We start from the raw sequence: 15971 nt of genomic DNA on the forward strand, positions 1-15971 counted from the left end.
AGTAGGGTGCTACATTCAGTTTGTTTGACGTTTGATGGATTGGATTGTGTCCCCTAAAGAATATGAAAATGTTACAACTTCTGTCTTTGAAGACACAGAAAACTAAAGTCTTAGGTAACGAAGAGTGAGAACTGAGAATGCTACTTTTTATTCCATCGGGAGAATTTTTCCGCTGTCAATTGATGGATGGGAAAAAAGCTGTTAAATGAAACCTGGAGACATGGAATTCCTTTCAATTTTGCTCTGTTCCATTTAATTAAATGTTTTATTAATACATCTTCAACCTTTGGTGAGACATAAACAAAAATAAAACAAACCGATACTTTCTTCAAAGTAAAGTTATTCTCAAAATATGAAAAATCTTTTTTCAAGCATTTCCCTAAACCTCAACCTTATCCTGAATGTTATGAAAATTAAACTCGAGGCCGCGTTCGTCGGCGCCATTGTGCTGCGTTGCCTGCAAAATTATCCCTAATCTTTTTATCTTTCTCAGAACAGTTTATTGCTTCTAAAATATGTATGAAAAACACAAACTTCTCGCTTTCTTAGCTTTGCTTATTTCATTTTTCTCCAAAATGAAAACCTATTAATTTTCCGGAAAACCTTTTCTCAATTTCTTCCACACCTATAACTAAATATTACAGAGAGTTACGTAGGTAGACATTACACACGTAAGTAGCTATTTCCACTTTACCTTAACCTCTGGCTGGCTGGTTAGATGGCTGGAGAGCTGAATTTATTTGCCATAAAAAGCATTTGGTTATTTCATTATTAAATCGTAAAGTATACAAGCTCTTTATTAGATTGTTATTTAAGTCGACATTAATTTCGTGGAAAAGCTAAAACAAAAAAAGAAACAATATTCAGCTTACAAGTTAAGGACAACAATGCCATGCGAATAACAATTTTCTCCATTTTCTTCACAATAATAATTTTCTGGTCTTATACCTTCCTACAGTAGATATTTTCTTTTTTTGTCGGAAATTCAATTTATATTGTTTTAGTCTGTCTAAGCCAATTTAGCACGACAACATCCTCATACAGTCATCGCCGCCGCCGCCAATTCACCAGGTAATTCACCCCCAATCCCAATTCCAATTCAAATCCCATAGAATCAAGACTCACCGCCCGGCCCGTTCGTCAGAGCCTCCGCCTAGGCTAGACATGGAGGCAAGGTGGTGCCAGCAAAATCTCGCCATCCCATCGACTTATGCACAGCAACTAGACCCGGTTAATTGATTTTTCCTCTCCTTATTCAGTCAATAAAATATAGAAAAGTTTGTTGCGAACACGCAATTCCATGTTGAAAGATAAATAGCAAATATTCTGACAGAAGAGTCTCGAAATATAGACCTTCCTTTTTCACTGTTGCTCAGTTGCTCTTCAGTTAATGTTGCTGTGTTTCTTTATCTTGGCTTGGACTCACAAATTAATTCCTTTGGGAAATACCCCGTCCCGTCATATGTATCTACAAAATTTGTAGAGGAGAAGAAATAATTGATTGAACTTTCGACCAGCAATTTTAATTGCATTGTTTTTTTTCTTGCTTTCTGTCAAACTAAATGGGTTTCCAATAAAGTTATTGCCAATACGAGCGACGAGGGTTGGATATTGAAAGTTGCATCAACGTTGCAGCAAACCTTGAAGTATCTTCATTATAAGAAGTTTGCTATAATGAAACACAGAGCGCCGTTGCGTCACTGTGCTAAAGAATTAAAATATTAGTTCAGGTTGTGTAAAATGGATTTGTCGGGGTTGTCCCATTTCTGTTTTGCACCCCTAAAAATATAACCCAAATTATGTATATTGTTTTATTTTGAGGGTATATAGCACTTTTTGTTTCCCTTGTATAAGTTCTGCAGTCTCACCCTCATCATCTATACAAACAACAGGCAAATGGCCTATCAACCCAGAATAAAAGACATAAAATAACAAACACAATGCCTACATAAAATCTACCCTTAAAATAGGGTGTTCGGATTACGTTACTTCTATATTATTGTCTGTATAGAGATATTGTGCGGCCATTGTGGCGATGATGGTGCCTGCTGCTGATGCGCCTTGTCCCCTTGTCCGCTTGTCGTCCCCGCTCTGTTGGTATTGTTTTTTAGCAGCCGATCAATACTGCTGGTCAATGCTCTAGTTTCGGGCATTAGAAATGGAATTTTAATTTAAATTTTATAAAACTCAATACTAGGACCAGACGAAACACCAACAGCAGTCGCGTCAACCACCTACAACAACTACCAAGGGAACAGTGCTGTCTCTTTGTTAGTTAAGTACTGAGCAGTTCATTTCAATATAAAAGTACCTTTTTTTGATGGGATAAAGGGGACACTTTTTTTTTTAAAGAATATCGTATGTATGAGAGTTAGTTTTTATCGCATATCAAACAAGCTCCGAACACCTTCTAAAAAAAAGTTAGTTATGAGCGCTCAGAATTACATTTAAACACTTACCTGTCACTATTTGACATATGTGAATTTTTTTGTCATTTTCTTCTACAGTAAACAAAAAATATGACTCAAAACGTAAATAAAAGAGGCTGGTAACTGATAACTTCCCATCACGTCTGTAGATATTTCTTGCTTAAAAGTGTGTAGGGTTGGGTTAAAAAAGTTGGAAGTTGAATTATTCTTAAAAGAATTTAAATTAACAACATTTTTTATCTCAATAAATAGTTTAGTTTGAAAATCTCATTTTGTTAAATAGATTTTTAGTCGAAAACAAATTTTTACCAATTTTAGTAGCATTTCTTAAATTTTTACAAATTGGATAAATAAAATTAATTTGAGAGATATCAAGAACCGAACATCAATTTTTACCAAAAATTTCCGAACTATTTCTTGTAGATTTTATTTTTTATGAAAAAACGGACAGTTGGATTTTAATAAAAAAAACCTACTCAATATCGAAAACAACATTTTCTGTAAAATAAAAAAAGTTTAAAGACAATATTTTTAATTTTTGAAAAGCTATTTGAATCGAAAGTAAATTTTTACCACGTTTTAGTATTGTTTTTTGTTAGGTTTTTATTTTTTGTAAAAAATCAGTAAATTAAATTGAACAATATTTTTTAAAAGATAAAAGTAGTTTAAAGTTAATATCTTAAAGTTTTGAAAAGTTATTTGAGTCGAAAATCAATTTTTACCAACGTTTATTGATTTTTTTGTTTAGGTTTTTATTTTTTGTAAAAAAGCTGTCAATTCGATTTTTCCCAAATTTTTTCAAAATGTTGAAAACAATATTTCTTATATGGTAAAATTAGTTTAATCTCAAATTTTTGAAAAGATATTTGAGTCGAAATTCAATTTTAACCAACTTTTAGTAGGTAATGTTTTTTAGGTTTTTATTTTTTATAAAAAAAAACTGTCAATTCGGTTTTTCTCAAAATTGTATGCGTTATTTTTCGTTGCACAAAATTGTTTTGGTGACACATTTGTTTTTCTTTTTTTTTATTTATAAAAAAACCGTTAATTGGATTTATTTTCAAAAAATATGCCTGGTTGGTATCACTTTACAATATATTATATACAATTTATTTCAAGTCTCTAGCGTTTTTGACTCATGAGATATTCAGGGTTAACCAAAATTTTCACCTTTTTTCTAAACTGCTGTGGTAAAAAAACAGCCCACGCAATTTTCTTGAGAGCCCTTTCTGCATCTTTCTGCCTTATTATCTGTATAACAAAATTTATTTGAAGTCGATATCTTTTCTGGTTCTTGGGCTTTGAACTACGATAAAAAAGTCGCGACGTACGCACAGACATCTTTCTAAAAATCTTTTATTTTGACTCTAGGGACCTTGAAACGTCGGGAAATGTCACAATTTTCAATTTGACAAACCGGACAGATTACAATAACTTCCTATGGGAAGTTAAAAATTCAGAAACTAATTATAATCAAACAAGCATTTAATTTCAATTTTGTTTCAATGTTACCTGTCAAATGATTGAGTTCAGTTATAGAGCGCTTTCTGAACAGGACCAGAACGCATTCAGAACGAAAAGAAAACACAAATTTGAAGCTCTGAACGATCAGGGCTAAAAAACAAACATATGTTTTGTTTGACAGTTCTGGCTCTGCTCTGAAAAGAAGAAGGCCTAACCTCGAAAAACATTAATAGTTAAGAAAATGTTATATTAAAAGTATGGATGTTTACTTTGACCTTAAAAGGAAGACAACACTGCAACTTGCACCAGGAGAAATATCAAATTCAAATTCAAACAAAACCAAACCACCACCTTACACCAACAACATCAAATAACACCCCCATATAACAAAACTACCGCACCAGTTTTCAGGGTGCGCAACCCCAAACCATAACACAGTTGAGTTTCTAATTGCCAGTGGATAGGATATAATGCTCGACAAAAAATTGTGTTGTGCGGGTTTTTCGTTTTTGATGCCAAAAAATTAAAAATAATTTTATTTTTGTATATATCTGAGCTTTAGCTGGTGTAATCGTTATTCCGCTGTCAAAAGTTGTTAGCACAATTTTTGAATGTAATTGAATTTTAATAAGAATTTAATGGATTTTGTATGTGAAAAATAATTTTATTTTAAAACTCAGCTAGCTCAGAGAGATTTTAAATATTAAAACTTGAAAAATTACTTTTAATTCAATTGAATTCAATACAATTTTGTTTATAATCCAAATTAATAAAAAATAAAACGATGAAGTTTTTGAAGGATTAAGCTGAACGGAGGTGAGTTTTAAGATTGTTTATTTTTGGAATTAACTTTCTTCGTTGGAAATGGAAAGTGTTTTGTAGAAATCGTTTGAACAAATGTCAAATATTACATCAAACTCCATTAAAAGTCAGTGTGACTGGAACCTTAATTAGTTATTGTTTTATTTATAGACAAAAATAATATAAGTTTAACATGAGCCTTTAAATCACCCTGTAAACGAACGTACATACAATTATTGTTTCACCTGAAATGTATCGAATTACCTCTTGCATTTTAACAAGGCTAATTATTGCTTTGATATATTAAGGTTATCTTCTATGAAATATGGTAAGCTGGATTATTATCGAACACTGACTGGTGACAAGGCAACGAGAGTTATTAATAGGTTTATCCTTAATCATTAATCAAACAAAATAATTTCGTTCATATAGTCAAATAGAAAACAATCTATATTTTCCCAAATTGAGCCAAATGATTTACAAATCAAACTTACCTTTTCACAAGTCGCCCTGGATGCATTCATTGCAATATAAATTGTTTCTTTGTTTGCTTTCTCTTTTTAACAAAATATAAAGCATAGTTTAGACTACTTCTAAGAAAGTGTCAAAGTTCTACATTTCTTCTACATTTTAATTACTCTTAAACATTATTTATTCTTTTGTATTTTTAAAGAAATTGTTAAATATATAAACCTTTCATTATACTGAAGCAAAGATCGAATATTTTAAAATTGAATGCCAATATTTAATGAAATAGAACTGTAAATGAAAAAACGGAAGTTTAAGAAAAGAAAAAAACAGAAAGGAAATTAAATTAAGTAGCACAAAAGAATGTTGCCAATACACAATACAACAGCGAAAAAAAAATGGAAAGAGTTACAATCAAAATAACAAAAAAGAAACTGACAAAAGAAAATTTGTAGGAAAAAAAGAAACAGCAAAATACTAATGTTTGACGAAGAAAAATCTCTTTCGCGCTCTCATTGCGAAAGAAAGAAGATCTGCGTGCACTACATTGTTGTTCCTGTTCATCCATGATGGCGAATGTATTATATCCGGTGATTCCACTGTATACAACAACTGTATATACAATCTTCTGTTTTTTTTTTAGTGTTTTTGTTAAACTATTATGTTGCCAAGAAAAGGTGAATGAACGAACATAATGTTGTGTGCTTGAAGATTTTCTTTTTTTTTACTATCGCAAATTAAAAAATTTATTAGATTGTTTCGTCTTTTATATGATCTGACATTGGAATTTTAATGAATGGATTCGGAAGCATTGCGTGTGAAACTTTCTTCAATTTTTTTGCTAGACAGAAAATGTAGAGCGGTTTATTTTATTAATTTGTTGAATTTTGATGTAATTATGCATGTATTTTGATGTGACAATGACATATTCAAAGGGGAAAGTAACAATGTACTGTTCAGCGAACAAAGTTAACATTATTGGCGTTTTCATTTTCTTCGTGTCGGTACATCTGTCAAAATTTAAGGATAAATGCTTTTTTATATGTTATATTTAACTATTTGTTATGTGGTTGTATCAAACGAAAGTGTGACCAACGGTTAATGTCATTTACACCTGTCAGCTGGTATTGTTTGTGATTAAGCTCAAATCTGTGAGAAGATATTCTGACACCTGTCAGCTGATAATGGTTGTGATTGAACTTAGATCTCTAGCGAGATATTTTTAAACAGTTGAATTTTAATTTAATTCTTATAAATTCATCAAACAGCTGATAAGTTCATCATAGGCAAGTTATTTTGATTCATATATCATGAAAATAAACAGTCCGTTATGTTTTGTACGTCAAATCCACTGTCACAAATTTCAATTCAACTGCGAGTTTAGTGCGGTTGAATTGAATCAAACTCATTTCCACTTAAAGCAAGCTTACAAAGCGTTGAACGTAGTTTGAAGTTAGGTTAAGTGTTTTTAAGCATAAAGTGTACACGAAATTACAATGAAACTTGTGGACATTTTTGCTATCATTATTTTTCTTTTTATATTTTTGGACTTTTATTAGCAAAGAGCGATGAAGTGGTTCAATATAAATAAAATTTATTATTATTCAGTATCTATTCGCAGAAACAACATTTTGTCGCTAATGCCAAAATATTATTTATTACTTTTGCTCATCCTTCATATTTGTTGATAAGGCCAACAATAGAGCATTAGTTAGTAAGGTATATCAGAGAGGTTTTAAAAGGTGATTTTGATAATGCAAAGGTTTTTGTTGTGGGCGAAGAGTGCACTTTGATGTTAGACACCAGGTGGCAATGATAGATTTGCCTTCAAGTGTTTTTGACAGGTAACAGAGATATAACCGTCATATATAAATCGTCTTTCTTGCTGCATTATACAATCGAGTGGGTTTTGTGTTAAACCTAAGCTATTGACAAGTTTAGGCATATGGATGCATGTGGTCATTTAAGATAAACAGAAAAAAAACATTTCTGTTGTTATGTCCATGATATTTAAACAAATGGATTGAAAAATCTTATTTTAAATAAAAATCAAATTAATTTTTAGAACCAAAATCTGAGAAACTATCACATATTGAATTTAGTGTCATGTTTTCTGCATCTGTCAAAAGTGACACATTCTTCAAATATTGTTAAATATGACAGGTATACAATTTATTAGAAATTGAAAATGAACATAAATTACTATTTTCTTCTGCTGATTGTTTATACAATCAAACAAAAAATAGCACTTCATTTTGACGTTTTACAAATCATCATGCATAGCTAACAAATATTTTCCCAAATCTCTAAACAGTTTAAAAAACATTAAATTATCACTTAAAGTCTTACTATGCAAACCCAGAAGCTTAAAGTGAAATATCACTCTAACTCAAAAATAGCTGCCAGAGCATAAATCCTTTCATGGAGGTTAAAAATGTCATCGTGTGAATAGTGTGGGTTTAATGTCATTCATATGAGACACTTTAAATCTTTTTGGTCATCACACCGTAAGCACTTCAATTATAAAAGTTTTTTGAAGCTCTTCTAGAGATTTGTTTATGCTGCCAAAAGAAAAATGCCTCCTGCATGAAAAGATAGTCACTGATGTATATGATAACTTTTATAAGGGGGATGTTCAAAAGGTCAAAAGTCATAAGTATTATTGTTAAAGATATTCTAACGAATAAAATTCTATTTCGGAAATTCATGAAAAGCTCAATATGTAACGAAAGTGACATTTGACATTTACACTAACTAAGATAAGAATGAAAAAATCCTACGTTGTCTATGTTACAAGCAACACAATCAAATTCCAGACATTTAAGTTAATTATATTTCCTTTAAAATGTTTGCCCACTCATAATAAGAATAAAAACAAAGCAACGGCACGACAATCAAAAATTACAACAAATAGAACATAAAAGGATGTGTTCGTTTCGTAGGCGTTAAGTTCTGTTCGCCGCCGCTAAATCATAGACAAATGAAAGGAAATTGAACTCATCCAGATTTGTATTCACACTAATAACTGTCATTGGATAAGCATTTAACAATTGATTCAGAGAACATAGAGAACTTTTTGCATACTTCCGATATTATTAAGAAGTACACGGAGAGCTTTACAAACGGATCTAATTTATACTCATCGTTTATTCAAAGTCTATCTGCGATAAAACGTCACAATTGCATTACAAATGTTTTGTCACTTCAATATCTCAGCTTCCGCTTATCAGAATTAGAATTACAAACCTGTGTCATATTCTTGTCTAGACTTCAAGGTTACATTACTTGTGATTGAATTAATTACGGAAACATAATTTTAATGCACGTAAACTAGTTTAGAGTTGCATAAAACTCTAATGAGGTGAGATTTTAAAAAAACTCAACTGAACCAAAATAAAAAATACACTTTAAGGTCAACTGAACAAAAAATAGCATTTTTATTTATGACATTTATGTCAAATTGTCCAGTCATAACATTTTAAATATAAAATTAAATTCTTAAATTTTGGTGCGACTTCTACTTTTCCGTTTGACAAATTTCTACCCAGACAAACAACTATCAATTAAAATTTTAATTAATTTGCACTTTGTGCCTGCTATGTCTGTTATTAAATTAAGTTTCTTGTACATTACTCATTAATGTCAGCAAACTATTCAATTTGACAGCCTAGGTAATAGGTATGGGTACTTATTTCCTTCCTACACAAAATTTTATGCACAAGTAAGAGAAGATGTAGATAAATAATTATTATTTTACTAAGGCATTGGCATGCTTGGAATTACAAGGAAGAAGTTTTATTTTATTTTTCAGTTTAAAGAAAACTTTGTGTGTACCTTATCTACCTATAAAATGGCAGTTAGTTTTACTTCTAGGTGATATGTATTCAGAGTGTTGAATAGATTTAAGGATTTATTGAAATGGAAAATCAACAGAAAAGAACATAGACACACACAGCATCCGGAATGGAAACTTTCTTTCTCTAAGGAAATTGCAAATATTTCATCGATTTTCCGGTATTTAAATAGTTGAAAAAGAAATAAAAGTTCAATTTGTTCAATATTTGTTTTTTTTTTTTTATTTATAGTTAATTGGGAAAAACTTGGTGAAAAGAGATTATTGAATAAATGTTATTTACAAAAACGATATGCCTACGTTAAATAAAGTATTTAGTTCAAGAGTATATTTAGTTTTTTGTTCATTTGAGAAAATAATCAAAAAAGTTATTCAAAATCAAGGTTAACAAAGTTTTTGAAACTTACATGTCATTTATAAAAGCATGAACACCAGCACAGGTGGTGGGGTGTTGTAGGATCTGGGGGTTTATGCTGCAACTTTTCCGAAACACCAAGTGTTTACTTTACCTCCTAGTGGTAACCACCGGATACTGGTTATATCTTTAGATATAACTTTCGAAACTTGTAAACGCGGGTGCAAAATCGGGAAAAAGCACCTTATAAATGGCCCAACAAATTTAGAGGTTAGTGCGAGGGGCTAGCAACCCCTACACAGTAAAAAAACTTGGAAGTTATGAGAGAGATACCAGCCTCGGATAATGAAACCCCTCTTATGGTAATCAGACACGGAACGACAACGGACTACGCATTGAAAATTTGTACCTGGAATGTAAGAACCCTCTAGATGCGGATTCGTCGTGGGAAATCGGCTTAGATCGAAAGACATGGATTTCAAACCAATAAGTGATCGCCTAGCTGTAATCCGAATCAAGGCCACATTACAGAACATCAGTATATCAAAATCGTACTCGGAGACTTCAATGCAAAAATCGGGAAGGAAGACATCTTTGGCGGATTAGTTGGAAAGCACAGCCTCCACGAAGAAACAACAGATAACGGCTTCCGACTAATCGACCTTGCTGCAGCTCGTAATACGGTGATAAGTAGCACTAGGTTTCCAAGACGGAAGATCTACACTGCCACCCTGCGATCTCCGGATGGTCAAACCACCAAACCAAATCGACCATGTGCTAATCTGCGCAAGGCACGCATCCAACATCCTTAACGTGCGCACTTTCCGAGGAGCTAATGTCGACTCTGACCACTTTCTGGTAGTGGCTAAGTTTAGAGCTCGAATATCAAACGACAAAAAAACACGTGGGGCCCAAAGAAAAAAGTTCAACATCGGTTGCCTTAGCACATTGGAGAATGCCAGAGACTACAGTGAGCTCCTGAGCTGATAAGCTCCATATACCCTATCTACAAAAAAGGCGACCCGATGTTATGCAAAAACTACTTTGGCATATCCCTACTTAATGTTGCATACAAAATCCTGTCCAACGTACAGTGGAAGCGTCTGAAACCTTTCTGCAACACAAATATCGGCACGCGATGTCTGAATTCGGGATCCCGAACAAACTGATCCAGCTGTGCCGCATGACGCTAAACAATACGACGATCCGCTGCTGCTTCGGTTTGGCCAAACAACTGGGTTCAAAACTCCTCACTCGAAAGACAAAAAGTGTCTGCTATACAAAACTTTGATTTAAACAGTCCTACTCTACGGCGCGGCGCCGAGTGCTGGACGATAAGTAAAAAAGGGGAATTGATACTGGGCACTCGATTGTTCACGATGGAAGACTGCAATATCTGCAGTATATGAAAGTTGTTTATAAACTTCAAACCCATGACTTTTGTAGAAATGTCAGAATCTTTTTAAATGAGAAATTTGCTATCGCTCCCCTTTCTGTTATCGATGGCAATCTGTGTTTCAGTATAGAATCTTGTGGTACCATAACCTCTGACTTTCATGTCCTTCATAATTGCATGGTCTGGAGGACAAATGTTTATCCAATTTGTGTGTGTAAGAACGCAACATTTTTCGTGGAAAATGTTCTCACTTTTGCTGTCAGAAATCTGAGACCAGAATTTGTATGATTCGATTTATCAAAAATTATCTATCGCACAATTGAAAAAGGATGAAAAGAAATGCAGAGCTACTTCATTTTATTGCTCTGTCAACCCGTCAGAGAACACTTTTAAAAATCTTAGAAATACAAACTGGTCAATTAATTCGTGTGCATATGTATGTGCATTGTATAACTATCCTAAGGTTGACTTCACACTATAATTTTTTGACAGATCATTAATTTGTTTACGCCAAAACACATGACTTAGCATAAGTGTGTGAGAAATTTGTTGAAGATCACCTTTTTGTTCGGCTAAGTGTCAGCTATTGTCGATGACAGCTTATCTGATTATTTTTCACTTTTAATAAGTAAACAGGAAGATAAAGCATACTCACATATTTAGAAAGATATAATTATGTGGTATTACTCAAAGTGATATCACCAAAATCAAGTATTTCTCTTAAATGATGTGATTTTAGTATTACCTAATGCCTTGTCAATCGCTTGCATCATTGACAGTTATGTATGACTCACAGTGATCAAAAATTATATTGTTTTTTCTGAATGCAGATTCAACCATTTGTCATAATCATAAACTATTTCGGTCTCTAATGTGTAGGTAGATAAATTTATGAAATAAATGTATTTTAAGCCAGTTTTTGAAGCTCACTCTTATGAATAGCAATTCACTTCAAAGAGCCATATATTTCAAACAACCGGCACTCCTCCGAAAGCAGTACAGTTCGCGCTTATTACTAATTCCCGTTATCAAAATGCCAACCAGACGAGTTGTTTTTTTATTTGATTTCCATAAATTGATTTTATTGCATTGCACATGAATCATCATCATCAATCAAGCGGCCAAACTAAACTCCAGCGCCAGTCAGCCGTCACATCGCAGGTGAGGTGATTAAACTCTCACAAGTCTAATCCAAATGTCTAATAACATGCTGCCAACAAGTAACACCAACTTACAAAATTCCCTTGGAGGCACGCTCAAGCTCAAACTCACGCTCGGCGAAGGTGGTCGGCTAATCGAATTAAATTACAGAAGATAGCACACTTTTATTGACAAACTCGGGATGTGTTCAGTGATGTATAAAAATCTTCATAATATGCAAATTGCGTTTCCATTCAGCTCTAAACTGATGAACAAGTCGCGTCATGCCGCGCCGCGCCGGCCGCCGCGTTTCAAAATAAAAGTTGCAAACAAAACTGCAGCGTCAACCCGTCGCCCCGTGTGCCGCCACCGCCGCACCGCCCGTAGCTGTCAATGTAGCAGCAGTAGCGGCAACAGCAACAGCAGACGTCAAAATACACCGCAACACAATTTGTGGGCGTGACAGCATAAAACTGTTTGTTGTTGTTTTTTCCCACCACACTTGGTTTCATCATCGTCATCATCATCATCATTTGGCTCGGGCTTATTGCAGGAAGAGAAAAGAAGCTCCTCCGAAGCATGTCACCCAACGTTGATTATGGACAAAATCGTGTGGCAGAAGCGATGGAGGTGGAAGTGGAGGAGGAGAAGAAGAAAAAGAGGAGCCTTCAAACGATTGAAATCGGATTTTGAACTCGGTAATTGAGGCTCCGGAGGGTTCCAATAATATTGCTTGTGCCAATTTCATGGAATTGCGCGCTAGTGCCACATTAAAGTGTCTTAATATTTTCTCTCCTCCACCACGCATTCTTTGAAGGAAAAGCAACCTATAGCGGACAAAACAAAATTGCACGAATAAATTTTACAAGACTGACTTCAACTTGCTGTTGTTGTTGTTGTTGTTTTGTTGCCCGATATGGATCTTATACTTTTAAGTTGCAATATGTGACCGCAAGAGGGAGGCACTGTATACATAATACCCTGCAAGTGCGATGCAATAAAGTGCAATTACCTATTGCTTTCGAAGAGATAGGACGCGAGAGAAGGTATACGTTAGGTACGAGTACCATAGATAGCTTAGAGAGTTGGCTATGGCACCGATATATGGTCTGGTTGGAAATGCATTATAAAGCACCTACTCATACCTAATCGGTTGGCGCGATGGAGCAAAATATTAATAACACAATTAGTGTGAAAGGATGATATGTAACCAGAACGGAACGAAAATGCAATTACGATTACGTTAGCAGCTCTTCTGCATATTTTTGTCCGTTTTACAAAGAGTGTAATCGGTATGTAAAACATGATAGGATTGGGACTATCCATACAGAGTGCACAGACTGGTCTGGGTAGGGTAGGGATGGTACGTGTTCGACGGAATGCAAAATTTATGCCGATGTTAAATTAATGAGCCCAGATGGAATTTCGAACTTTGCATGTAGGTCAAACGGGTGTGGTGTTTTAATAAACAAGAAGACATTTTATTTAATAATTTTTGTTTAGTCTTTTTTGCAGTGGTGTAGTTAATTTTGCAATTAAAATAAATTACATTGCTAAAAAAAATCGGGAAGACTATGCGGTACCAATGCAAAGGCTGATATGTCAAAATTGACAATCCTTGTATGTGTTCTTAATGCACGTCCATTAATTAATTCGAACATTCGAACGAATTTCTCAAATTAAATGTCACTTCAGCTGTCAAATCAAAATCGAATTATTTGCCGCTAGAATAAGTTGTTCTCTATTGGTTAAGTGTCAAAATAAATAGTCAGAATTTTTTTATGATCAGACTTTTTTATGAATCTCCTGGCAGCAACATTGATTGAAAGATATGTATTCCCTTTCGAACCAAGCTATTTCGAAATATTTATGTGTTCTTAATGCACGTCCATTAATTAATTCGAACATTCGAACGAATTTCTCAAATTAAATGTCACTTCAGCTGTCAAACCAAAATCGAATTATTTGTCGCTAGAATAAGATGTTCTCTATTGGTTAAGTGTCAAAAGAAATATTTAGATTTTTTATGATCAGACTTTTTTATGAATCTCCTGGCAGCGACATTGATTGGAAGATATTCCCTTTCGAACCAAGCTATTTCAAAATATTTACACAATATTGCATAATTTTAGGATGTACACGTGTTTAATATTTACAACAATTTTGTTTAACAATATTTTTTTTTATTTCTTTACAGAAAACTTTGATATAATACCAAGTCGTTTAATAAAACTTGCGCAAGACGGAAAGTCTACAGACAACATATCAGTTGTTGTGATCTTCTTCAAGCATCCATCACAAATAGCCAAAAACTGCGATAAACTAACAATAATGGAATCTGAATTCGATAATATCAAGGAAGTCGAATACTACGACTACTCAAGGAATGTAAGTATTCAAAAAAATAATTATGTTTTGTGAATTTGTTTGTTAAATATTTTGTGTGTTTTGATATCTTATAGTTTTATCCTTCGGATGAAAATACAACAAGTAATAATTCACATACCGTCGATACAAAACAGGTAATTTTTGTAAGAAAACAGTTAAGATTTATTCATATACAAATGTCATGCTTTTAAAAAAAAAGGTTTGAAGATTGTCAAATGGAAGGATGGTAAAATTGTCATAATGTGTTTTTTTTTTGAACACTCAATTCTTTCAAATTACATGCAAAATTAATTGAAGCTTTATCATTTTACATTATTTTAAATGTCATTTTTCAAAAACATACAAATGTCATTTGGTAGATGGTTGAACGTTTTATACCAAAATAATTAATCAGCAATCTTACGTTACTAAATAAATGCACACTATTAAACCATCAAACATTCGTATAGAGGACTAATTTAGAGTAGGTCAAGACAAAGATACGAGTCTGAAATTGAAGCTAGGCAAACGATTGAAAATATAAAAGATCAATCAACTGTCAAAATTTTTGTACTTTATTCATTAGGAAAAGGTATAAATATTTAATTGACATATTTTTAATTTTGACGTTCGCACGTACTACGTTGTCCTTTAAAGAAATGTTACTCATCTATCTAATTGAACAGACCTAATTCGTGTTTGTTTATACTTCTACGGTAACTTTGCAATATTATTATGATATCATGTATCATGTTCATCTTTGTTCAAATGAAAATCATAAATCCATGAAATCATTTTGTACAATAAAATCATCAAGAAGTTCATATTCAAATCAAGTACACGCAATTCATAATTCTTTTTGAATTCTTCTAGGAAAAGTGATTGTTGTGACGGTGTGCATCAAAAGTTGTACTTTAAAAGAGGATTTTAGTAAATTGACAGCAGACATTTTTTGTACCTAGTTGTAATTTTATTTACATCTTCTTTTAAATTAAAATACAAACTAAAATTATTTGTTACTTTATTTCGTAAAAAATATATGAAAATATTTAAAATAAAAATAATTAACCTTAATTTTTATTGTTTTGTTTTTATTTAATTTTATCTTTTCCAAAAACAAAATTTTTTGAGATTGTTTCTTAAAATTTTTAGAGTTTTATGCGGAAAAAAAAATTTTAAGCAACATCATCAAAAAGCGATTTAAATGCTTTAAAATATAAATTTTCAACAATTTGATCCACGTTATACAAAATGTCGCGAACGAAAATCAAAATCTTGTTTAAATTGTACAATATTCCATTGAAATCGTTTGTTAACTTCAATGAACATTTCCTTTTTAAAAATGCTGCTTAATTTTCCAGCTAACCGTTTACTTCATTGTGTTTTTTTTTTTAATAAAACCAAAAAGTTAATATTTACTAGATATATTCCAAACTATTTTAAAGAAAAACCAAATATATTTATTTTAAAATATATTTGACAGTTTGAAAATAATAAGTTCATTCAAACTATTTTTCCTCAAACTGTTTAATTCTTCTTTGAAATCCTAATCATAAATCTACATATAAGGGCTTAAGTGCCTTGCACAAGAGAGCGAACAACGAATGGACGAACAAACGTCATTTTACACATTTCAAAAAGTCAATGTCAAACAAAACACATTTAGATTATAAGAAACCAATTGACACTTATGTAAGT

General features: G+C 32.6%; 1 protein-coding gene across 3 annotated transcripts in view; it reads left to right on the forward strand.

Annotated features, from left to right (window-relative positions):
• LOC129949474 (titin homolog) overlaps window positions 1–15971 on the forward strand; it is a 202156-nt gene that overhangs the window by 148155 nt on the left and 38030 nt on the right. For 2 of the 3 annotated variants that reach the window (XM_056060963.1, XM_056060964.1), the window contains 2 exons: window positions 14104–14294; window positions 14369–14428. In XM_056060963.1, the coding sequence (XP_055916938.1) occupies window positions 14104–14294; window positions 14369–14428 (251 nt within the window). Of the gene's footprint in view, window positions 1–4580; window positions 4710–14103; window positions 14295–14368; window positions 14429–15971 lie in introns of those variants that run through there. The other variant, XM_056060965.1, reaches the window with a different exon arrangement.

Source organism: Eupeodes corollae, chromosome 3 (genome assembly GCF_945859685.1).
Source record: "Eupeodes corollae chromosome 3, idEupCoro1.1, whole genome shotgun sequence".
NCBI classification, from domain to species: domain Eukaryota; kingdom Metazoa; phylum Arthropoda; class Insecta; order Diptera; family Syrphidae; genus Eupeodes; species Eupeodes corollae.